This window comes from Haliotis cracherodii, unplaced genomic scaffold (assembly GCF_022045235.1).
Source record: "Haliotis cracherodii isolate W230 unplaced genomic scaffold, xgHalCrac1.p SCAF_22, whole genome shotgun sequence".
Lineage (NCBI taxonomy): Eukaryota > Metazoa > Mollusca > Gastropoda > Lepetellida > Haliotidae > Haliotis > Haliotis cracherodii.
The window spans coordinates 4,448,273-4,473,495 of record NW_027266278.1 but is presented as its reverse complement, the minus strand read 5'-3'; the positions used below and the strand labels follow the sequence as shown (position 1 = coordinate 4,473,495).

Genomic DNA, 25,223 nt, shown 5'->3' with positions numbered 1-25,223 from the left:
CCCATAATTAAGGATGCATATAACACACATATTATATACGATTAAATACGTTTTGTGTACATTGATCAATCGGAATTGCTAATTGGGATTGTTCACTAGCCAATATATATGCAAATATCGCCGTGGGTGCTTATTAGAGCGGGGCGCTTATTACGTCGAATATGGTATTCTGTCTATTGGAGTGGTAGGCATTTAAAGGAGTGAGCGAGTATGGTTTTACGCCGATTTTAGCAATATTCCAGCAATACCACTGGCGGGACACCAGAAATGGGCTTCACACATTGTACCCATGTCAGGAATCGAACCCGGGTCTTCAGCATGACGTGCAAAAGCTTTAACCTCTATGCTACCCCACCGCCCCTTGGTACAAACTTTCTGCCTGCATGAAGGCTGAATGTTACACAGGGCAGATTGCTTCAAGGAAGTGCCTGCAACTTTCCTTGGGTACAGGTCAGGGAGTTGGCTGCATGATAACTGAGCACGCTTTGTGTCGGGGATAGCATCTTACACAGGCCGTAGTGTGGTGCCGTGCATGTGCTGCACATAGATCATACAGGGACTCTTGGTACGGACACATCTGTCACATTCCACTGGAGGAATCTTCTTGATGTTGGACAGATTTCCAAACAGAATAATTTGCATGTAAAAGAATCCCCATATCTTGCTTGTGTCATTTTCAAAATGGCGGGTGCCATTTCTCATGTGTCTTTCTTGCTGATGTAGTGTTGATAAGTCGTTGTTAGGTAACGTTGAACAGAATAGGTCCCCTGTACACACTACTTATTGTGTACTCATTGTGAGTATGGGTTGATTATTTATTGGCCGATGTCATGGCAGTAATATTGGTAAATATTGTGTTAAACAGGTATGCAAACACAAACAAACAAAAGACACTTGATCCTTTTCCTTTTCAAACTCTCTCGCTGCCTCACTTCCAGACTAACTCTCTCTGTTGGTCCCTGTATGGTAGACCTGGTCACGTTCTGTAGTACTGTGGGGTTGGTGGGGTAGCCTAGTGGTTAAAGCGTTAGCTCCTCACGCCAAAGACCCTGGTTCAAATCCAAACATGGGTACAGTGCGTGAAGCCCATTTCTGGTGTCCCCCACCGGGATATTGCTGGAATTCTGCTAAAAGTGGAGTAACATGCTCACTCACTCACTCACTCACTCACTCACTCACTGTTTCAGGCGGTGGTTCAGCATCGAGACCCGTCAGCTGGTGTACCGGAAGCGCTCCAAGGACTCCCAGACTGTGATGGAGGATGACCTGAGGCTCTGTTCCATCAAGCCCATCATGGACACCGACAGACGCTTCTGCTTTGAGGTCCTCTCACCCACCAGGTTTGTAGGTTCCATATAGAACAGTGGGGGGAAGCTCATGTTGTGTGACTCCAGAGGAGTTGGGGCTTTTCAGGTGCCCAATACGCTCTGAATTCAGGAATTCCAGAGCAAATTAGGTTATGGGCAACCCCTGCTTGTCCTGGTTGGGGATTCCAGAGCAAAATACGTCACCAGCACCTCTGCGTGTCCCGGTTGAAGATTCCAGGACAAAATATATCCCCTTCATTCTTGTACCCCGAGGGAATTCAGGTGCTAGACAGGTGCCCAGTACGCTCTGGTTGTCCAGAATTCCAGAGTAAAATAGGTTATTGGCAAGCCCTGCTTGTCCCAGTTGTGGATTCCAGAGCAATATAGGTCCCCAGCACCTCCGCTTGTCCCCAGTTGAGATTCCATTACAAAATATATCTCCTTCATTCTTGTATGCCGAGGGAATTCAGGGGCTAGACAGGCGCCTAATATGCTCTGGTTGTCCAGAATTCCAGAGCAAAATACGTCACCGGCACCTCTGCTTGTCCCCAGTTGAGATTCCATTACGAAATATATCTCCTTCATTCTTGTATGCCGAGGGAATTCAAGCTAGACAGGCGCCTAATATGCTCTGGTTGTCCAGAATTCCAGAGCAAAATACGTCACCGGCACCTCTGCTTGTCCCCAGTTGAGATTCCATTACAAAATATATCTCCTTCATTCTTGTATGCCGAGGGAATTCAAGCTAGACAGGCGCCTAATATGCTCTGGTTGTCCAGAATTCCAGAGCAAAATACGTCACCAGCACCTCTGCTTGTCCCCAGTTGAGATTCCATTACAAAATATATCTCCTTCATTCTTGTATGCTGAGGGAATATAGGGGCTAGACAGGTGCCCAATATGCTCTGGTTGTCCTCCCTCAAGATTCCAGAGTAAAATAGGTCCCCAGCAACCACTGTTTGCTTAAGGACTAAGAACCAATAATAGGGCTCAGGCTAACTATTCCTCATAATAATTCAAATGTGTGAAGTCCATTTCTGGTGTCCCTCGCTGTGATATGGCTGGAATATTGCTAAAAGCGGCATAAAAACATATTCACTCACTCATGAATATCAAGACGTGGATCAAGAATTTGACATTCATGATTTCTCTTCCTTATCTGTGTCACTACTAGATGCCATTCAAAGACTTGCAGCTGCACATATCCTTTGCACTTTAATATTCATGATTGATTTTTTTTCCATTATTCAAGATCAGGTCCATGTGACGATGTGACTAAATGACATATGTGCATGGAAATTTCAAGTAATGCGAAATAGAAATTTCACTCTTCAGTTGGCGTGAACATTACTCACTAAGAGATCCCAGGTTGTATTTGTGCCTGGAGTTGTGTGTTGACGTGTGATGTTCACCTTCCTGTTGTAGGAGCCATGTGCTGCAGGCTGACTCCGACACCCAGTGCCTCCTGTGGATCAACTCTATACAGTTCAGTATTAACAAGGCTTACAGGGAGACACTCAATGCACAGGATTCAGTTGTGAGTGTTAGTATCAGCACAGTCACTTTCTTCTGTTAGTATCAGCACAGGCATTTCCTTCTGTTAGTATCAGCACAGGCACTTTCTTCTGCTAGTATCAGCACAGACATTTCCTTCTGTTAGTATCAGCACAGGCACTTCCTTTTGTTAATATCAGCACAGGCACTTTCTTCTCTTAGTATCAGCACAGGCACTTTCTTCTCTTAGTATCAGCACAGGCATTTCCTTCTGTTAGTATCAGCACAGGCACTTTCTTCTCTTAGTATCAGCACAGGCACTTTCTTCTCTTAGTATCAGCACAGGCACTTACTTCTCTTAGTATCAGCACAGGCACTTTCTTCTCTTAGTATCAGCACAGGCACTTTCTTCTGTTAGTATCAGCACAGGCACTTTCTTCTCTTAGTATCAGCACAGGCACTTTCTTCTGTTAGTATCAGCACAGGCACTTTCTTCTTAGTATCAGCGCAGGCACTTTCTTCTGTTAGTATCAGCACAGGCACTTTCTTCTCTTAGTATCAGCACAGGCACTTTCTTCTGTTAGTATCAGCACAGGCACTTTCTTCTCTTAGTATCAGCACAGGCACTTTCTTCTCTTAGTATCAGCACAGGCACTTTCTTCTCTTAGTATCAGCACAGGCACTTTCTTCTCTTAGTATCAGCACAGGCACTTTCTTCTGTTAGTATCAGCACAGGCACTTTCTTCTCTTAGTATCAGCATAGGCACTTTCTTCTGTTAGTATCAGCACAGGCACTTCCTTCTCTTAGTATCAACACAGGCACTTTCTTCTCTTAGTATCAGCACAGGCACTTTCTTCTGTTAGTATCAGCACAGGCACTTTCTTCTCTTAGTATCAGCACAGGCACTTTCTTCTGTTAGTATCAGCACAGGCCTTTTCTTCTGTTAGTATCAGCACAGACACTTTCTTCTGTTAGTATCAGCACAGGCACTTTCTTCTATTAGTATCAACACAGGCACTTCTTCTGTTATGAAATGCACAGGTATTTATGATCAGTCAGGCAGGGGCACTTGTGATGAAAGCGCTTTTGAGCAGTTCTTCGAACTGGATACCAGCGCTTTATAAATCTGTAGTTATTATTATTATGAAATCAGAAAAGGCTCTGTTCTGTGTTAGGATGAACAAGTCAGATGTATTTTCTTGGAGTAAAATATGCACAGACACTGAATGGATGCATACCATGGTCTGGTGTGGTTCATATCAGTATCAGACATTGGTGGACCCTGTATCGTGTGTCAGGGATGCTGGTCATAGTGCAGTACAAACACACAGGGTCATGTGAGGAGAGAGGTGGGAGGGGCACCACGTGAATCTGGGGACCTGTAACCCATTAACCGACAAAACAAACACCTCCCACTGTAGATGATAGCATCATTGTGTAAGCTATGGTTAGAGGAGGAGCTGGTTGATAAAAGCATTGTATCTTGTAGGTTGGCTTCAGTAAAGCAATATGGTGATGCTTATGCTGTGTGTGTGGGAGGAGAGGCGAGGGGGAGATTGGGGGTGGGGGGTCAGTCATTTTGTTTAAAAGTATAAATACTATAATCCAATCAATTAAGCACAAGTGGGCTTGTCGTGGCAAGGGTGTCTTTGCGCTGTGACTGTCAAACGTCTAAATTTAAGTATGGGAGTTACGATCATCAAAGCACTATGTTAGGTGATCGTCTAAGCACTATGTAAGGTGATCGTGTGAGCAGTATGTAAGGTGATCGTCTGTGCAGTATGTAAGGTGATCGTCTAAGCACTATGTAAGGTGATCGTCTAAGCACTATGTAAGGTGATCGTCTAAGCACTATGTAACGTGATCGTCTAAGCACTATGTAAGGTGATCGTCTAAGCACTATGTAAGCTGATCGTCTCAGCACTATGTAAGGTTGCTTAGGTTGCTTGGTGGAATGAAGTCCTGGACAGATAAGGATTGGTAGCATGTTTAGTCACAGACTGCTATATGCTGGTCCATCTGTTTCCAGGATGAAGAAGGTTTGGACAGCAATGCAGTTCTGAATGGTGCTGCCTCGAATGACGTCAGTGCCATGAGGTCTCCCCTACAACCCAAACAGACCAAGGTCCAGGTGTAAGTAGCTGCGATGATAGAGCTGGTGACATACTCCAGCATTCACTCACTCAATCACTGTCCCATTGAACTGTGAAGATCTGGGTTACAATAGGTCTTCAGCAACCCATGCTTGTCCTTAGAGGCGACTATACTTGCCATAAGAGTGACTTACGGGATCGGGTTGTCAGGCTCGCTGACCTGGTTGATGCATGTCATCGTATCCCAATTGCTTGGATCAATGCTCATGTGGTCAATCACTGGGATGTCTCTCTCAGACTTGATTATTTACAGAACGGAGTCATACAGCTTGAATATTGCTGAGTGCGGCGTTAAACAATAAACTACCATTGCTAGCTGTAAAATAACTGAGAGGCTGTTCAAAGAAGCATCCAACCCTACTGACTCACTAGTGTATGCCCCAAATTATGGTATTGGAAGTACAGAGGTCCCAGTCGTCCGGGTCCGGGGTCAGTGGGGTAGCCTAGTGGTTAAAGCCTTCGCTCGTCACGCCGAAGACCCGGGTTCGATTCCCCACATGGGTACAATGTGTGAAGCCCGTTTCTGGAATCCCCCGCCATGGTGTTGCTGGAATATTGCTAAAAGTGGCGTAAAACCAAACTCAGGCAACATCTAAGGCCTCTATCGTTGTGGGTTTTCTTCCACGCCAAGCTGACACGCCGGATATAACTGATATTGTTTTAAAGAAGCGTTAAGCATTCTCTCTCATTGTCACTAATGGTGTATTGTGTAACCCGTAACGACGATGCATGTATTCCAGTCGGATGGAGCAGCTGTTCTCGGTGCCAGGCAACGACCGATGCTGTGACTGTGGATCCCCAGAACCTCGGTGGGCCAGCATCAACCTCGGCATCACGCTGTGTATAGAGTGTTCCGGCATTCACAGGTCAGTTGTCTCTAATGAAGATAGTTCACAAGGAAATGCCACTTATCTTTCTTGAATGTTACTAGTCTCAGATTAGTTTCAAATTATGTACAGACCGTATTGCTGGAATATTGCTAGGGCGAAGTTACATAGAGAATCTCACCTGAGAGTCTTTTGATATCAAATATATCAACACAAGTTTGATAAAAGTGGAAAAACTTCGAGGTTTGCTATCAAAAGACACGAGGGTGAGATTTTATTTATCATCCCACATCATTCTTCCAAGTTTTTCAGTTTGGAGACAGTAATAAGCAGTGTCTTAAGTGTGAAAATACTGCTAACAGCTTCAGTAGCAGAGCCATTACTATTGTCATTTGATTGTTACGTCATGGTAACCAATGATGTCACAATGGTCTGCAATGCATTGTGATGCAATTTCATTGCAATGATATCTACCCAAGCCATATCTCCTGTGGGAGCCAGTTTTGGATGAGATATTAATTTGGAACCCTGCTACATGTCGTCTTCATTCCCAAGTAGTGAAGTACTTGGCTAAAATTGAATTTGTTTGGTTGAGACCATCTTCCCGAGGCAAGGGAATTAAAAGTCCAGTTTCCACCCTTGCCGAACTAGGGTGGAATTTCTTGGCGCGATTTTGATTGGACTGTGCATAGACTTGTTAATCCAGCCAAATTGTAACTCCGTTATTCCAGCCTAGTTCGGCAAGGGTGGAAACTGGACTTTTATAGTCAGTGAACTCCCTTGCCTCGGTAAGATGGGTTGAGACAGGTTGTCATAAGGCTGGCATATTGCTGAGGCTTGTCACTCACTGGGTCAGTTGGGTAGCCCAGTGGTTGAAGCATTCACTCATCACGCCAAAGACCTGGGTTCGATTCCCGACATGGATACAATGTGTGAAGCCCATTTCTGGTGTCCCCTGCCGTGATATTGCTGGAATATTGCTAAAAGGGGTTTAAAACATACTCACTCACTCACTCCGTCGCTCACTACTTGTCTTCTTCCTACCAGGAGTTTTGGGGTTCATCTGTCAAAAGTTCGGTCCATCACCCTGGATGCGTGGGAACCGGAGCTCATCAAGGTGATGGTGGAGATCGGCAACGAGGCTGTGAATCGAGTATTTGAGGCCAAGGTGGATGAGTCCGTGGCCAAACGAGCAACAGCTGAATCGAACAGGTGGGAATAGCCATGTACCCTCATCATCATCATCAGCTTCATCCCATTTCATGATGGGTTAGGGGCAGTCAGGTAGCCTAGTGGTTAAAGCGTTCGCTCGTCACGCCGAAGACCCGTGTTCGATTCCCGACATGCTGGAATATTGCTAAAAGCGGCGTAAAACCAAACTCACTCACTCACTCATGATGGGTTAAATAATACTTAAATGTTCATACTGAAGTCATTTACTCTTACATCTTATAGTTTTATGCCGTTTAAAATGTAAGATAAGATCGCTGCATGATAAATCGCAAAGAACAAAGAAGAATGAAGTGTGGTTTATTTCACGATAAAACATTGTTCTATCATGACGTCATTTCTGGTGATTCATATTCGTTCGAAACTTGATGACATCATATATTGGACGACGTTATTTTTTAGAGGGAAGTGCTTAGTTAGTTGTTTCCCATAGTTGTAGCTGGGCTACACAGATATACACAGTGGCTGAATGATCAATCCAAAATTTGGAGAGATGTGACACTCGGTAGTAGTGGGAGATAGGTACAGATATGAGGTGATTAACGTGAGGATGGATTGTGAGAATATCCTCAAAGAGCTGTACACAATGCTGACATCTCATATTCAAAATAAACGACTCGTGGTCATTGTTTATCATACAATAAAACACTGCAGGGAGAATAAACGACTCGGGGCTGCGTCCTTCATGGTTTCTTCTCCCTGCAGTGTTTTATTGTACGATAAACAATGACCGCTCATCGTTTATGTCTTAATTAAGTCTGCAACAACTGCAGGACTTTGGCAGGCTCTCCATCTTGCCTGGCTTCACATTGCTAGAAGTTCCTTGTATTGGAGCGCCAAAGATAGGGTTAGAATGAGTTGGTACACTTAGAAATAATGTTTATGACTTTCTAATGAAGCTGTTGATGAATGTACAGTGTGACTGCACAGTGAGATTCAAAAATAAATTTGGATATTTAAGAATATCGTCAATATCTTTTGCCTTTTGGGAAGTTTAAACATAAAATCTGTGCACACTGCTTAAACTCCCTATTTAATCACTCTGGTTTTTACGTTTAAGCTTCCATAAATGCAAACCATATTGAAGGCAATTCTTCTAAATAAATAAATAATGGAAAGGATTTCACAGACTGCTTATTTGAGCATTAACACACAAAACTGGAGACAACTGTATGAAATTGTTCAGTGTAGTGATGCATCTCAAGTCCCGCCTACCCTATTATCAGCCAATCAGGAAGCAGTTGTCCTCTCGTAGGCGTGGCCTAATAGTGTTTTGGGCTTTTGCGAAGATGTATAAAATTATTCAAAACGTCTCACTTCAGGATCTTTTGTGCTCCGTGGCACACTTGAAAGTGAAGACATTTATATCCCTTCTGTGGTATCATCACAAGCCTTATAGATAATCGTAGAGTGTGTATAAAAATATTACTACACCTTGAAAGATAACAGAGCCCAAGTATTGTACAGGATGAAATGAATCACGCGAATAGAATGGGCTGCATGGCATCACAAGTGACCTTTCTGCCACAGAGGCCTTCGTGTATTATGTCTGTTCTTTACTGACTTAGGGGCGGTCGGGTAGCCCAGTGGTTAAAGCATTTGCTCGTCACGCTGAAGACCCGGCTTCAATTCCCCACATAGGTACAATGTTTGAAGCCCATTTCTGGTGTCCCCGCTGTGATATTGCTGGAATATTGCTTAAAGCGGCGTAAAACCATACTCACTCACTCACCCACTCACTTTACCCAGAACAATCCGAGAAGCGTGGATTCGAGCGAAGTATGTCCAGAAGGCGTTTGTCAATCATCTTCCGGACACAAAGACAACAGCTGGGAACAAGATCAGGAGCTGGAGTGTACGGAAAAAGACACGGAAATCTCCGGCCAGGTCCGCAGCTAAGGAAGATTCCAAGGAAGATTCTGTGTCCGACTCCGAGGATGTCACAAGTGGGCTCATGGAAGGTTGGAAACGTTTGGGAATTTTTGTTTCCAATTTTTGCTACATTTTCCTGCTTATCTTTCTTTTGGCTAGTTTTTTTTAGTTGCTTATTTAGCACTTGCTTCAGTTTGAATAATGATATGATTTTCTTAAGTTTGAAATTGATTCATGTAAGAATACTGAACAAACAGAATCTGAAGTATGTCTGTAGTGTTAAATGTGAGTGACAAATGTTCTGTGTAATCATTAGTTATGTGCATGCTGTATGCTAGGAAACCAAGAGTTGTCTCCCCTTGGTGATGAATCGCCATCAGGGGTGATATTGTTTAACAGATTTATCACATCTTGTATTGTTGAGTTCCTTTTCATGTTGTAAATACATTTTGGCATGATTGACAATCTTTAATCTTTTTTCAATTTCCACGTTGGTAATTTGCTGTAAAAGAATATTTTGTTAGCTTTACAGTTGCTTGCGTATGTTGACAGTCGCTGCTGTTATGAATTTACTAACGTTTTCCCTCATCAACTGTGCATGACATTTGACAATACTTTGTTTCAGGCGTGTTTTCTTTAAAGTGAAATATCAGATGTATAATGTTGTATGAACATATAATTAATTTTCATAAATATGAAATATTGGACTTAAGTATAGTGTGAATGTGTAAATGTAATATTATGATATGTGTCACCGCCTCAGTGTATATGGGTATTTTACTGCACACTGAATCATGTATATATCTATGAATGACCCTGCACTCTTGGCACCTGTAGGATTGACCCCGCACAGGCACAAAGTAGTACACATCTTGGACTTCTCAATTAGTGCAAACTGGTATACTATGAGATATATGACGCAAGCCTGATGACGGAGTCTTGTGATATTGTGTTCTGTCCAGTTGGCTTAAGGGGCGGTCGGGTAGCCGAGTGGTTTAAGCAATCGCTCTTAACGACGAAGACCCGTGTTCGATTCCTGACATGGGTACAATGTGTGAAGCCCATTTCTGGTGTCCCCCGCCGTGATATGGCTGGAATATTGCTAATAGCGGCGTAAAACCATACACACTCACTCACCCAGTAGGCTCAGGTCGTAATAATAAAGTGTGCTGACTACACAATAATGGTCAGTTTTGTATGGCCTCGTGTTAATGAGATTGTCGTATCCTTATGACTGAACATGATGCTAAGAGCCAAGTACGGGCTAGGAGACTCAGGCTTAAAAATATAAAAGAATTGGTTATCAGGCAATGGGTTTTGAAAATATAGTTTGGGCAGGCTGTGTCTTTCGGGGGTTTCTTTCAAACTCGTATGTAACCAAATAAACAGTTGTGTACAATCAGTCAGGGAAAGGGCCTCCCCACATAAATGTATTCCTTGATGAGTAAAATAATGGAATACAGCATTAGACTGTTGGGCTTTAAATATTTAAGGATTTTTATGTTTTTTTTAAAAATGGAAATAAAAACGAAACATGCGGCAAACTTTATGATGATGCAGGCAGTGCCTTAGAACCAAGACTATTTTTTTTTTTTAAGCCTCAATTATGTTTGGCACAAACTGCGTCAAGGTCTGAAAAAATAGTTTGAAAGTGCTTTGAACTGCAAAAATATTTATTGGATTATGAAAATTTATTTTTCGGTGATATGTAAATAGTTGTGTACAACACAAACAAGTTTCTTCATCAATGTATACAAGAAAAACTGAACTGTTCTCCAAATTAAGTAAGCAACCCTAAAAGCCCTCCTAGGTTGCTCCACCTTTACTGACATACCCTTCTCGACCAAACATTAAATGGCCTGGCGGGCCCGTGTGCGAAATACGCATACATGTATGTCGGAAAGTGCACATTAAATTCTCAATTTAAGTAAGTAAGTAAGTCACTAAATGAAACTGTCAGCTCTCAGGTTGGACTAACGGACCTTGTCAATTTTTAGCTGGAATATGGCTCCATTACTGTGTTCAAAATAACTTTAAGCTGCCCACAAAACAAGAATTTACAAAATTGATGTTGATATTTTCCTAAGCTAGGAATGTGATACGTGTCTTTTGTCTGCACTCACGGCTGTGTCTGTCCCCCGCGGACAGATCTCGTCACCCCCCCACTCACTAACCTGCTGCTTCCCCCGTTCCATTTTCAGCGGTACTGTCGGTGTCCAACACAAATAAGGACACAGACAGTGGGAATGGCGGCAGCTCCTCCGATGTTATTGTGTTTGGTACTGACATCCAAACATCCACAGAGTTCAATAAGAGTAAGCAGGGAAGAGGCCACGTGATGTTTGCATGGGAGATGATCAGTCGATCAACAGTACTATCATTAAACTGGTTGGGATTAATCATCAAAAACGAAAGTTTGATTTATTTGTCATAAGGGACTGCATTATTCAATATTTGTCTCAAATATGGGTGATATGTATCTGGTTAGATTGGTTGAGAATAGTGTAATCTTGTAATCTTGAAAATATTTGATTGCCTTTATAGATATTAACAATTTGCTAGTAGTGTAATAAGCTAGTATTGAAGCAGAAGTTAGTCTTAAATTATTGAAGCGTTAGATTTTGGTTTTGCTTGTAAGATGTGCAAAAGGTCTTTCAGCCTATAATACTCTCTACGTGTGGCTTAACTTGCATCAGTTGCTTCGGAATTGATGCATTTTCTATGCAATGTAATGAAATGATATTTAAATTCTTGCCATTTCCTTTGTTATTGATGATCATAAAACGTGTTGCTTGGGTGAACAAGCACATTATATCTCACCCCATGCTGTGAATGTAATTATGCTCCCATCACTAACGATGCATGGTGATTACGATGATGTTTGTGAGAATGGCATGTAAAATAACGGCGACCCCTGCATGGTCAGTCACACAGACCCTTGACGACGACATGAGAACTAACATCGGAAAATTGCAACCAGTTAACAAAGCATGGATTGTGATGTGAACTAACATGTATGATGAAGTCTATTTGATAAGAACTGTATCTGTTATATGTTTCTATAACGGTAATGCTATTTTTCAGGGCATTATCATTTGCAGAAGCCAGAGGTCTTCCATTAACTGCTGGACGAAGGAGGGCAGTCGAAAAGACCCAGGGCTTCTGCAAATGATAATGCCCTGAAATATAGCGTTACCGTTATTATAGCTAAAATGGAAAGAATTTATTATCAAATAAAAATCTCAACAATATTGGTTTTGAAACATTTACTGCAATCAACACACAACGAATGTCACTGACCAACTTTTACAATTATGAAAACGTCATAGAACAAGCCAGATGACGTCACTATTGAGCGTGACGTCACCTTTCCCTATCCTATGACGTTACCTAAGAACGGGCGTGATAATGGCCCATTGCCAAGCATATGAGGGCATTATCAAGTTACAGTGGCCCGCTCATTTCTGATAACATGCGGTTTAATGATAATTCTATCCATTTTAGCTATAAAATGTTATATGCATACTTGCTTGTAAGGTTGGAATGTGTAAGAACTGACATCGTTATGACATCGTTGTATATCATAACTGTATTGATTGACTGCTGTGGTCTGTGACCAGGTGTCATCGTCATTGGAATTTCTCGGACAGGATCCGATGTTTGTGGACTGAATCTCCGATTCTTCCTGATTATGTGACTATGGTACCAGTGTTTGTGGGTTCCCCCAAAGTTTCAAATGTCCGCGATATGAGTCACATTTCGTCTTTCCTCTGACATTAAGTGGATAAGTTGTGATACAATTGAAACATTGGTGCCAAACTCACTCAATAACTCATGCCATGGTATAACTGAAATACTGTTCTGGTCGGCATTAACTCACTCACTCACCCATGCCATGGTATAACTGAAATACTGTTCCGATTGACATCCAACCCACCACCTCCCCTCTAGAGCTGACTTGACTCAAGCATGGACCAACTCTTTCCTTGCAGTTTCGTTTAGTACTGACCTGGGTTTGGAAAGTTCGGAGGAGTCTGCGACGGAAGCAGATGAAGTTGAAGACCGCCGGTCCACGACGTCCTGGGAGGACATGAGTAAACTGGACCCCAACCTGCTGCTGTACAAGGCTGCGGAGGCTCGGAACCTCCCTGTGATGGCGGAGGCTCTCGCACACGGAGCGGACATCAACTGGTTGAACAAGGACGATGAGATGAAGTCACCGATATTCAAGGCAGTGGAGACGGTAGGGACTAGATTTGGGGGTTGGGACAAGTCAAATTTACTATTACCCGAGTAATGATTACTTGTTTTACCAGTGTCCTGGCAAACAGTATTTAGATTCAGGTATAAAACGATCTGGTCATGCATACACTTGGGAGCTGGGAGGAGTCAAATTTGCTACCAACTCCCTATGACCTGGGTATCGTCTCGAGTTGGTACAAAATGTCACATTGGGAATTGTTTTACCCAAGTCCTGGCAAACAGGGTTTAAATACCCATGTAAAACTATCTGGTCATGCATGCACTGAAGCTTTTTTTGAGTGCAGCTTTATCTTTATTCAAACATGAAAGTCAGAAGGAGCGTGCATAGTGAGAAAGAAATGCAAACATAAGTGACCATGGATTTATTGTGAATACCAACAACGGGTCTGGGTAGTCCTGTGGTACCTGTTCCTACTCAGTACCCACCCAACCCCAGTGACCTGTAACAGCCCTGCTGTTTTGTTAGTTTCTAAAGTTTCAAGGTTTAAAATTAAGAAATTAAATCACAAAGTTCTCATCCTTTTCTAGGTGATAATGTTCAGTTTTAAGTAAAACTGCTACAGCCCCAACTCTGTATGCCTCAACAGAATAGATCCCCAGAACCTGTTATTTGAAAATGCACAGTAACAATGCAAAAGAGACATAACTCACAAGGGAAAATGGCTTCTGTCTAACTCATAGTCGACTGGTCTAGATACGTACCTATAGTTCTGTATATCCTGGTGACATACGGCTAGTGACAGAGAGACCCGTGAAGATTCCGGGTGGAGTAGATCTTCAGCAACCCATGCTTGCTGTAATAGGCGACTATGCTTGTCGTAAAAGGCGACTAACGGGATCGGGCGGACAGGCTCGCTGACTTGGTTGATACATGTCATCGATCCCAATTGCGTGGATCGATGCTCATGATATTGATCACTGGATTGTCTGGTCCAGACTCGATTATTCACAGACTGCCGTCATATAGCTGGAATATTGCTGAGTGCGGCGTTAAACAACAAACCAACCAACCAACCAACCAACTGACAGAGAAGGGAGTCACATGCTGTGCAGACACAGTCTCCTACAGATAGAGGCCATTTTGTAAGGATAGCATGTACTGTGTCATGGGACAGTTAAAATCGCAGGACATCTTGTGGTCCAGAAAATGGACTTTTGTATTGTGAGAGCCTGAAATCCATCCATCTTGTGACTGTTATTTCTTCCTTGATGTTATACATCATAAAATCGCATGATGAAATCACCGATATTCAGGGCAGCGGGGATGGTGGGGGACTAGATTTGGGGGTTGGGACAAGTCAAATTTACTATTACCCAAGTAATGATTACTTGTTTTACCCGTGTCCTGGCAAACAGTATTTAGATACAGATATAAAATGATCTGGTCATGCATACACTTGAGCATGTCCCTAAGTAATGTGGATTTTGCGCTATATCAATAGGAGGAGGATTAGGATGATGATGATGATGATGAGGATGATGATGATGAGGAGGAGGAGGAGGAGGAGGATGATGATGAGGATGATGATGATGATTATTATTATTATTATTATTAAATTAGGATTGCATTGAAGTTTGCCTTGAAATATTCTGAGATATGGGATTGACACAGGAAATGTGGAGAGATGCCATTGCATTCCTGGTGTTTTCATGTCTAGAGAGGGGTGTTTACAGTAAACAATGGATCATTTCATTGTTTTAATCAGAACTTGAGATACATGTGGTATGGTATTGGTACATCCTGCAGCCCATGCTGTTATGACTGTTATATCCCCCCTGATTGTTCAAGGGGTCTCTGGCGGCCTGTGAGTTCCTACTGCTGAACGGAGCCAAGCTGGACAAGAAAGACAGCCAGGGTCAGACACCGCTTCACCTCGCCACGGTGCACGGACACACAGGGTCAGTTTAATACCTTAACCCATGGTTCTGTTGTATAGCCTATCTTAGTGCTAAGGTGATCGTAACTCCCATTCCTTAGCATAGCCAGTTGTGGCGCTAAGGTTGTTTTGTACACTGACACCCTGATGGACAAGTCCCTGAATCCTTAGAGGGTGACAAGGCTGGGTTCAATTAGCAGACCTAGCAAATTTGATTCAAGTCTTTCAAAACCAAGCTTGTTTGTCTGCAAACTCATATTTGTAGTTCTAGCCTAAGACATGGGTGGGCATGGGTGTATTACCACTTCGGTGAAACCCACGAGCACGGGTATGGTGCTGACAAACCTAGAAACAGAATCAGGGGGAACCTGGATTCCAACCACAATCATAGGTTTCTGGCATGCCCAAGGGACGCAACACTGCGCAGCGAATGGCGGTGCCTTAGACGGCTGGGCCACCCGTGCCCCCTGGTCATAGTGAGTGAGATGGCTATTGATTAAAGGGCATCTAGTTGATTGAAGGCTGCGAAGTTGATAAACTGAGGCCAGTGTCATGCTTCTTTACAATTGGGGACACGGGTGGCCCAGTCGTCTAAGGCGCCGCGATTTGCTGTGCAGATTTGCGACCCCTGGACACGCCAGAAACCTATGATTGTGGGTTTTGAATCCCGGTTCCCCCCAATTATGTTTCTAGGTTTGTCAGCACCATACCCGTGCTCGTGGGTTTCACCGAAGTGGTAAATGTCCAAGACCTGCATCACTTCGGGCTTTCCTGCCATATTAAGCTGACACGCCGTGATATAACTTTAATACTGTTAAAAGCGGTGTTGAACCCAACTCACTCACTCATTCACTTCTTTTACAATTGCGAGAGATGAGAAAATGGTGATCGGAAACACAGGTGGTAAACAATTCTATCTTACATTCAAGGATTTCTAATTTTCATCATTCTCGTTTTGTGTTTCAGACAAGTGTGTCAGTTCTTAAAGCGAGGAGCCAATCAGAAGGCACAAGATAACAACGGAAAGGTTTGGAGTCGTAGCCAATCAGAATTCTTGTTACATGTGTTGACGGGTTGTGATGTGGTGAAGAGTAGACCTCTAATTACATGGCTTCATTCATGTAATTTGGATAGGCCACAAGTCATGGGAAATGAAAAAACAAAATTTGTTGTTAAATAGTATTTATGCCAAAAGAAAAAAACTACATGTGTTCTTACAAGAAATATAATAAGAACAAAAAATTCTCCACCATCTCATCACTTTTACCCTATAAATGCAAAAATATGAATGATTATGGTACTTTTTCCCATTGTGTAATGAGTAATTATGCTTTATCAGTGTTCAAAATTAATCGGGGGTGGTCGGGTAGCCTAGTGGTTAAAGCGGTCGCTCATCACGCCGAAGACCCGGGTTCGATTCCCGCCATGGGTACACTGTGTGAAGCCCATTTCTGGTGTCCCCCGCCGTAATATTGCTGGAATATTGCTAAAAGCGGCGTAAAACCATATTCACTCACTCACTCACTCACTCAAAATTAACCATGACAGTCAAGGGGTCATAACCCCAATGTTAAAAGTTCAACAAAGTGATCTTAGAGCTCCAACTCAGCATTAGAAATTGGCACTAGTCCTGTAGCCCTTGCCAAACTGCCCAATAGTAAAGGCATCATAAGGACTAGTAGAAATTCGCCATTTTTAGGGGTTTTGCTCTATGTTATCACTATAAGGACTAGTGGACTAAAACTGTTTGTTTCTACCGCTGCGACTGTTTTAAGTCCTTGTGAGCTGTGATCGCTTTGTGGAACAGGGCCATAGAGGGATCCAAAGGGGGTCCAACATCTCCCTCACCCCTTGTGAAAACCAAATGTATGTTGTAGGCAGTAAAATTATCTGAGGGAGAATTTGGATATTTTGGACCCCTCCCTTTTAAAAACTCTGGGCCAAGGAGGGTAAGGGGAAACCCTTCAGTGAAACACTCTGTGGTGCTGTACGTAACGACCTGGTTGATTGTATTTTCAGGATCCCCTGGCTATAGCCATTGCCAATGCAAATGCTGATATAGTTACCCTGTAAGTATGGAGTGATTCACCTTGCAAGACTGAGAAAAGTACATATGTTTCTCACTAAGCCAGTTGGACCAGTTAATTCAAAGAAAAGTTCTTTTTTTTGCCTTTTCCCTGAATAATTAAATTTGGTCCTGTACATATTTCAATCTGAGGGCATTACAATGAAAATACTCCTAAGTGATGGTGTTCTAAAGAATCATTGTCACAGCTTTCTGCTGCTAGGGGACAGTGGGTTCACCTGGTGGTTAAAACCATTCGCTCGTGATTTGGCCTGGGTTCGCTTCCCCACATGGATACAATGTGTGAAGCCTTCTCTGGTGTCCCCCACCGTGATGTTGCTGGGATATTGCTAAAAGAGGCCTAAAACTTGACCCACTCAATTCTGATACTATTCCGCAATGGGGAGATGGGAAGCATGTTTCTATGTTCATCATTTTCCATGACGCCTCCGTGGTCTCGTGGTAAAGCGTCCTCCTGGAGAGCGGAAGGTCAGGGTTTGATCCTCGGCTGCGTCATACCAAAAGACGTTAAAAGATGGTACTTGTTGTTACCCTGCCTGGTGTTCACCATTAAGGGACTCAAACAAGGACTGCTTGCTATAAAAGTGCAATAATCTTGGATACGTTAACCCCAATTTCACCTTACACATCGCATCATTTTCCATGTATTTGTCTCCTGTCTATGTGCACAAATACATCGAGCACTGGCTTCATATAACAGACATTGTCAGGAGGTGACCCGGAATAGAAGGTAAATGTTCTCTTCTTACAACAGGAACTTATTTTAACCATGTCATCGGTCCTACATACAAGTCATGCGTCACGCTGCCCTGTAGAACACAATGGCTCTGTTTCAGCCTGCGCCTGGCCAAGCTGAACGAGGAGATGAAGGACGACGCCTACAGCGGGAACCCCGGTACGTCCTTAACAGGACTCGTCCTCCTTCACATGTACATGGCCTGGCAATCCTGCGTCATTCAAGTGACGTACAAGACCAGTGCTCCAACACTGTCTCCTTCTGGCACCACACATTTGCCATCAACACTGTAGTATAGGAAGCAAGTAGTTGCACTAACTGAGAAATCCTTAAAATACTTCACTTGAGTGCTGGTTAGTTTGGAAAAATGGAAAAATGTGCCACAGAATTGTTGCTCAGCTGGTTTATTAGTGTGGGTTGTTCAGCTCTAATAAGGCTTTCAACCCGTGCTGTTGAGATATTCTCTGGTGCAAGTATAGTCACAAATTAAAGAGACTGTTGAGAGAAAATGTAGCGGTTTGATCTGGCCGAAAATTATTTATTCCCAACCCATCCAAACCTGGTAAAAAAATATACCACCTTGATAAAGACATGATGTAAGAAGGACCATTTTGGTCAATTTGATATGCATGATTTAAGAAATAAGAAAAACATCATTGTGAAAGTTATGAATGTGTTCATTTGTTCATGTCAACACTTGCATGTTTTGACTAATAGCAGTTCTAATTGCATCGGTATGGCTCAAATTTTTAAAAAAACTAGTTTAGAGGTTTCACAGAAGCATTTTCATACCAATTGATTTATACCAAGGAATTCTGTCCATCTTTCCTTTTGTGCGACCTATAACTTGAAACCTACTGCTAAGATTCTTTTCAAACTTGGTGAACACTTTCAATACCAATAGGAGGGGTTCAGTGAGAAGTTTGATTTTGATACAGTGGTCCCTCGTTATTGCGCTCTTTGGTGTAGCGCTAACTCGCTTATAGTGCACGGTAAAGCATGGCTCCCACAATTTACTAACATTTTTGATAAACTCAACTTTTCCAATGACACGATGTTTATCCCCATCTCAGTAAACATTATCAGCTGATCACCGTATACAGCTATTTTAAATGTTTTTGCTTTGAATTTATTTACTTAGACAATTTGTGCGACCTATAACATGAAAACTACTGCATGGATTCTTTTCTAATTTAACGAACAGTGTCCATACAAATAGAAGGGAGCAAAGCAAAGTTTTGTTTTGATTTGTGGATTTTCTGAGAAAATATTAATTTTTTCATGTTTTGAACATAGAATGTTTTTTTACTTCAACATTTGTGCGACCCATAACATGAAAATTGCTGCATGGATATTTTTCAAATTTAATGAACATTTTCCATACTAATAGGAGAGGTGCAGTGAAAAGTTTGATTTCGATAAGTGGATTTTCTGAGAAAATCTTGCTTTTTTCATGATTTGAACATAGAAAAATGTTGGAGTCGAAGCTTCAATTGGGTATTAGTGAGCCCTGCTCCCTTTTTGCCTGTTCTAATAGTTGAACATGATCAAGTCTTTCACCCAAGTTCATTTTAACCATAATTATTTACTGCATGTCAAAGATCTAAACCTTGCATGTTTAAGAAAGGAAAAGTATAGATGTCGGCCTTTTGAACATTTCCGACAATGGCAATTTTTATGCGAATATTTCAAAGTTTTCAGCTACCTTAAAATTTGCCTTTCCCAGTGGGCCAGGAAAACGCTCTTCATCCTACCCCTCCTTGCTCTATGTTAATGTAGACATCATGCAGATTATCACAATCAAAAACAATATCATTTGTTGCGAATGGAAGTCACTGAAATCTTAGAATTAGCATGACTTGTTCATTTTGGATCTTCCCCCCTCCTCCTCCTCAACCAAGTCACCCGATCCCGTTAGTCTCCTCTTATGTCAAGCATAGTCTCCTTTTACGGCAAGAATGAGTTGCGTGTCATCGTACCCTCGTGGGGTGGATTGTTGCTCATATCAATCATAGGTTGTCTAGTCTTGACTCGATATTCACAAGTTGCTGTCATGTAGCTGGAATATTGCTGAGTGTGGCATTCACAACGTGAACAAATTTACCAACACTAAACATTCACCAACACTAAACATTTACCAACACTAAGCATTCACCAAAACTAAACATTTACCAAAACTGAAACATTCACCAACACTAAACATTCACCAACACTAAACGTTCACCAACACTAAACATTTACCAACACTAAAACATTCACCAACACTAAAACATTCACCAACACTAAACATTCACCAACACTAAACATTCACCAACCATTTACCAACACTAAACATTCACCAACACTAAACATTCACCAACACTAAACCTTTACCAACACTAAACATTCACCAACACTAAACATTTACCAACACTAAAACATTCACCAACACTAAACATTCACCAACACTAAACCTTTACCAACACTAAACATTCACCAACACTAAACATTCGCCAACACTAAACATTTACCAACCATTTACCAACACTAAACATTCACCAAGTAATGAGTATATTCTTCTATCATTCAGGTGATGAGAGCAGCACTTTCAACGATGTCTTCCGTGATTTCACCAACATGGCATCGAACAACCCCGAGAAGTTAAAGCGGAAATAACTTCATGTCTTTCACTCCATGTCTCACGAGGACAAAGTTGTAGAAGATCACACGACACAATGGCTGTAAACAGATCGTGTAATCTATTTATGTTGTTAAGTTAGACAAAGAAATCTTAAGATGACTCAAGTGATGTTAAAGAACGAATATTGTTTTGTTTGAATCAGGGATGTCAGATGCTGTCAAACCTTGAGGAACTAAGGAGTATACAGTCAAGTCCCATTAATCTGACACGGTTGGTTGCATATGATTGTGTTGGATTAACAAGTATGTCGGATAAACGAAATTAAGTAGTATCAACGTTCGTGATCGAAAATCTGACAACTACACGATACGAATATGTAATATAAAAAAAATAATCTGTTCCCATCATTAGTGTCGGATAATTCCAATTATCAGATTAACGAGTGTCGGATTTACGAGACTTGACTGTATATGGCTTCACCGGGAATAGAAAGAATGGATGTTTAAGGATAAGCAGGACCAAGAAAAGAAGTTCATCTTGGATTATTGCACTTCAGTTTTCTCCAGTGTTATCTACAGTCCTTAGTGAACACAGTTGTGTGTTTATGTAAACTACAGCTGCAGTAAGGATGTCTGCTGGTGTGGTTTTGTCTTAACCTTTGTGGTTGATGTGCTAGAATATATTTTATGTCTATCACAATATCGAGGAGCAGTGGGATGACCAGTGATTAAGGTGTTTGATTGTCACGCCAAAGGTCTGAGTTTGATTCCCCACATGGGTACAATGTGTGAAGCCTATTTCTGGTGTCAGCTGCCATGATATTGCTGGAATATTGCTAAAAGCGGCATAAAACTATACTCACTCACTATTGAATATAGACATGGATCAAGCATCATACACTAAGATTATGCTGTCAGTGTTTTCATGATTAAAAGACAGTTGTAGCTGAAGTATCAATGAAGACCATGTTGATTTATGGATTTCAACTTCTAAATTCTTTCCAAAAGAACTCTAGGAACTTCAATTCCCAATTCATGACATGTTTCGTCTTGGCAAAAGTGTGTTTTTGTGCTTTCATTGGTTATGGGGTGGTCGGTTAGCCTAGTGGTTAAAGCGTTCTCTTGTCACGCAGAACACCCGGATTCGATTCCCGACATGGGTACATTTAGTGAAGCCCATTTCTGGTGTCCCCCGCCGTGATATTGCTGGAATATTGCTAAAAGCGGCGTAAAACCATACTCACTTACTTACTTACTCATTACATTGTTATGACATCATCAATTGTCCAAGGGGACATGGGGGGTACATTCGTCTAAGGCGCCGCGATTCGCTGTGCAGAGTTGCATCCCTTTGGCATGCCAGAAACCTATGATTGTGGGTTCGAATCCAGGTTCACCCCGATTATGTTTCTAGGGTTGTCAGCACCATGCTCGTGGGTTTCACCGAAGTGGTAAACGTCTGAGACCTGCATCACTTTGGGCTTCCCTCCCACTTAAAGCTGACATGCCGCGCTATAACTTGAATACTGTTAAAGCAGCGTTAAACCCAGCTCACTCACTCAATGGTCCATGTGGATCGTGGGTAAGAATATAGATCCCCAGCAACCTATGCTTGTCTTAAGATCTTAGGTGACTAAAAGGTTGAGGTATTCAGGCTTGGTAACTTGGCTGATTGCAGGTCATCGTTTCCTGATTGTGTGGACGATGGTCATGATATCAATCACTGGATTGTCTAGTCCAAATTCAATTATTTACAAACTGTCTGCATTTAGTTGGAATATTGCAGAGTCTGGTGTTAAACAACAAACCAACACAGACATCATCAATAACACTTGGATGGATGATTATAAAATGCCTACCAGTAATAGCACAGGTTTTTTATATATAATTGCTAAAGAGTAACACAGAGACACTTGGAAAATAAGCAACAATGCTTTCGTGAAGATAAAAAAAATGCGTTAATGATAGGTTGAAACATACTGTCAGTTGAAATCAACACAAAAAAAGATGATATTTTAGTGTCATGTTTAAGTTGGCATTAACTTTCCTATATGCCTCTATGATAAAGTTTGCTTGTTTGTTATTTAACGCATCACCCAGCAATATTCCAGCTATGTGACGGCGATCTGTAAATAATCAAGGCTGGACCAGACATCCAGTTAAAGACATCATGAGCATCGATCTACCCAATTGGGAAACTATGACATGCATCAACGAGTCAGCGAGTCTGACCACCCGTCCCGTTAGTCCCCTCTTCCGACAAGCATGGGTTGCTGAAGACCTTTTCCAACCTGGATCTTCATGGGTCATATGATTTGGTGTGGATATTGTTGGTTGATGATAGATATTGATGGTGCCAGCAAGAGTAAGATGGAAAGATTAGTATTTGGAAAATAGAAGAAAGAAATGAACCGATGTATATACACACTAGCAGACATCCTTACATGAGCTTGTTCAGTGCCATTAGATAATTTAAGTGCTGTAAAGTATATATTTATGTATTTTCCACAAACAATGCATAAATTATTGACATATATTGTGTATCCAAGCAGTGCTTGAATGGTGTCTCTCTCTCTATGCTTGTCGTAAGAGGTGACTAATGAGATCGGGTGGTCAGGCTCGCTGACTTGGTTGATGCATGTCATCGATCTCAATTGCGTGGATCAATGCTCATGATGTCAATCACTGGATTGTCTGGTCCAGACTCGATTATTTACAGACCACCTTCATATAGCTGGAATATTGCTGAGCGTGGCGTTAAACAACAAACCAACCAGCTTTGAATGGTGTCTCAGTATTGATGGCCACAAACAGCCAGCTCCATCGAGAGCAGACAAGTTAACAATGTCTTTATGTGTAACTTGTTTAAAACTCTTTTATGACTTTGTCCCTTGTCTAAACCAAGATGTATTCACTGTTTTGATGTCTCAGAGCTAAGCTACAAGTGTGTATTGTATATAGAACTTTTATACCACAGCCATCATGGTCACTGTTGTCTATTGTATTCAGCTGTCAGACACTGGTACTGTTACATATATAGCAGCTTATGGGGTATGTATCACCTGCTTTCATTTGTAACAGGCATTCACCATGTTCTGATATCAAGAAAAAAGGCATTCATTGTTGAATCTTTAGATAATCGTTTAGCTCTATTAGGCATGAAGAAAAACCTTGTTTCCTGTTTAGCCGATCCACAAATAGGGAACTTTTTGTTTGTTCTTTTCGTTTTCATTGAAACGGGTAATTGGGAGTTTGTCTGTGAAAATCTGCTCTTAAATAAAGATAATGACAGTGAAGCGCTACCAATTATACCCATGGAATCCAAATGGGGATGAAAGCTTTGAAGCAGTTCTAGAGAAAATGGTTAAAAGTTGGGGCTCAAGATTCATTTTGGTCGGGAAATTGGAACCTCAGAGGTTTTGGTTTTTTTAACCTTAAATGAATTTATAGTGAAATGTTGAAGTCATTGGGACACTTGGAAATATTTCAAGTTAACCATTCTTCAAGCCATCAGCTTCAGATTCAGATGCTAGATTCAATAAAGTTACCTCGTCTAGCAATCAAACTAATGAAATTAAATTAACAAGTTTTCGACTGTATCTATAAGGCGTGATCCAGAAATCTGAATTTAAAGTATTATTTCTTGGATAATTCATATAGAGACCGGTCTCTTATACCTGACATGTCTAGTAAAACAGTACCTGTAAATGAATTACGCCCATTTAGAAATTATACATGAGTATTGTTTCAAGACATGTGCTTGGTCTCCAATAAATGCCAGGTCTATTATTGCCAACAAAGTAATACCCAGGGTGTTTATTTGAGGAAATACACGATCTATCTGAAATTTATGAACAGTTGTGTGTATGTTTAATTCATACCTTAAATCGGATAGCAGCTTGAAATAATCCCAAGACTATCCTGTTTGGGAATATATATGGCATCTTCCATTTCAAAGAAAAAGAAGAAAAAACATTGTCAATGGAAGTTGAAATTATGGACCTATAGTTTCCACTCGCCCACCAAATGGTTTATTCTTTAGGTTAGATTTCAGCCCTTTCTAAATATGGATGTCTTGTAGTTAGTATCACCAAGATTTTCAGCACAGTTTAGGTTGTGAAACTTGAGTGTTTGCCTTGTGATATTTTTCATTTGAAAATTGTCCAACTATTTTGAGATTCTTATTGACACCAAGTGGCTTAAAATGTCCATTAACCACCTCAGATTTATTTTCCTAATCCCATTTTCACATGACGAGTGCTATTTTAGACTTGATCAGAAGCAGTAGTTTGTTTGATATTGTGGTCTTTTTTGTCGCCCAAGTTTGACTGACATGGGGTTTCCTGTGAGGTCAGGAGCAGATGTTGGTCTAAGCTGTCATGATTTCCCTGAACAGAGAAATAACCTTCTATCGATGCATGTTGATAGTTTATAAACAGTTATAACCAGTGTCTAGAGTGTAAAAACTACGGCTTACCAACTTCAGTGCAGACAGAGGTGATGTCATAGTAACCGGTGACATCACAATTGTCTATAGAGTGTAAGAACTACGGCTTACCAACTTCAGTGCAGACAGAGAAGAGATGTCATAGTAACCTGTGACATCACTATTGTCTATAGAGTGTAAGAACTACGGCTTACCAACTTCAGTGCAGACAGAAGTGATGTCATAGTAACCGGTGACATCACAATTGTCCATAGAGTGTAAAAACTACGGCTTACCAACTTCAGTGCAGACAGAGAAGTGATGTCATAGTG

At 41.6% G+C, this 25,223-nt stretch overlaps 1 protein-coding gene across 5 annotated transcripts in view; it reads left to right on the top strand.

Annotated features, from left to right (window-relative positions):
* Positions 1 to 23,487, top strand: part of LOC139471160 (arf-GAP with coiled-coil, ANK repeat and PH domain-containing protein 2-like) — a 141,131-nt gene extending 117,644 nt beyond the window's left edge. For 3 of the 5 annotated variants that reach the window (XM_071253431.1, XM_071253432.1, XM_071253429.1), the window contains 13 exons: positions 1,188 to 1,340; positions 2,733 to 2,850; positions 4,832 to 4,935; positions 5,696 to 5,821; positions 6,830 to 6,994; positions 8,762 to 8,973; positions 11,086 to 11,199; positions 12,877 to 13,127; positions 14,937 to 15,046; positions 15,991 to 16,051; positions 17,044 to 17,093; positions 17,947 to 18,005; positions 20,416 to 23,487. In XM_071253431.1, coding sequence (XP_071109532.1) covers positions 1,188 to 1,340; positions 2,733 to 2,850; positions 4,832 to 4,935; positions 5,696 to 5,821; positions 6,830 to 6,994; positions 8,762 to 8,973; positions 11,086 to 11,199; positions 12,877 to 13,127; positions 14,937 to 15,046; positions 15,991 to 16,051; positions 17,044 to 17,093; positions 17,947 to 18,005; positions 20,416 to 20,501 — 1,609 coding nt within the window. In that variant the 3' untranslated portion in view covers positions 20,502 to 23,487. The remainder of the gene's footprint in view (positions 1 to 1,187; positions 1,341 to 2,732; positions 2,851 to 4,831; positions 4,936 to 5,695; positions 5,822 to 6,829; positions 6,995 to 8,761; positions 8,974 to 11,085; positions 11,200 to 12,876; positions 13,128 to 14,936; positions 15,047 to 15,990; positions 16,052 to 17,043; positions 17,094 to 17,946; positions 18,006 to 20,415) is intronic. The other 2 variants (XM_071253430.1, XM_071253433.1) reach the window with 2 other exon arrangements.
* The last annotated feature ends 1,736 nt before the right edge of the window (positions 23,488 to 25,223 follow it).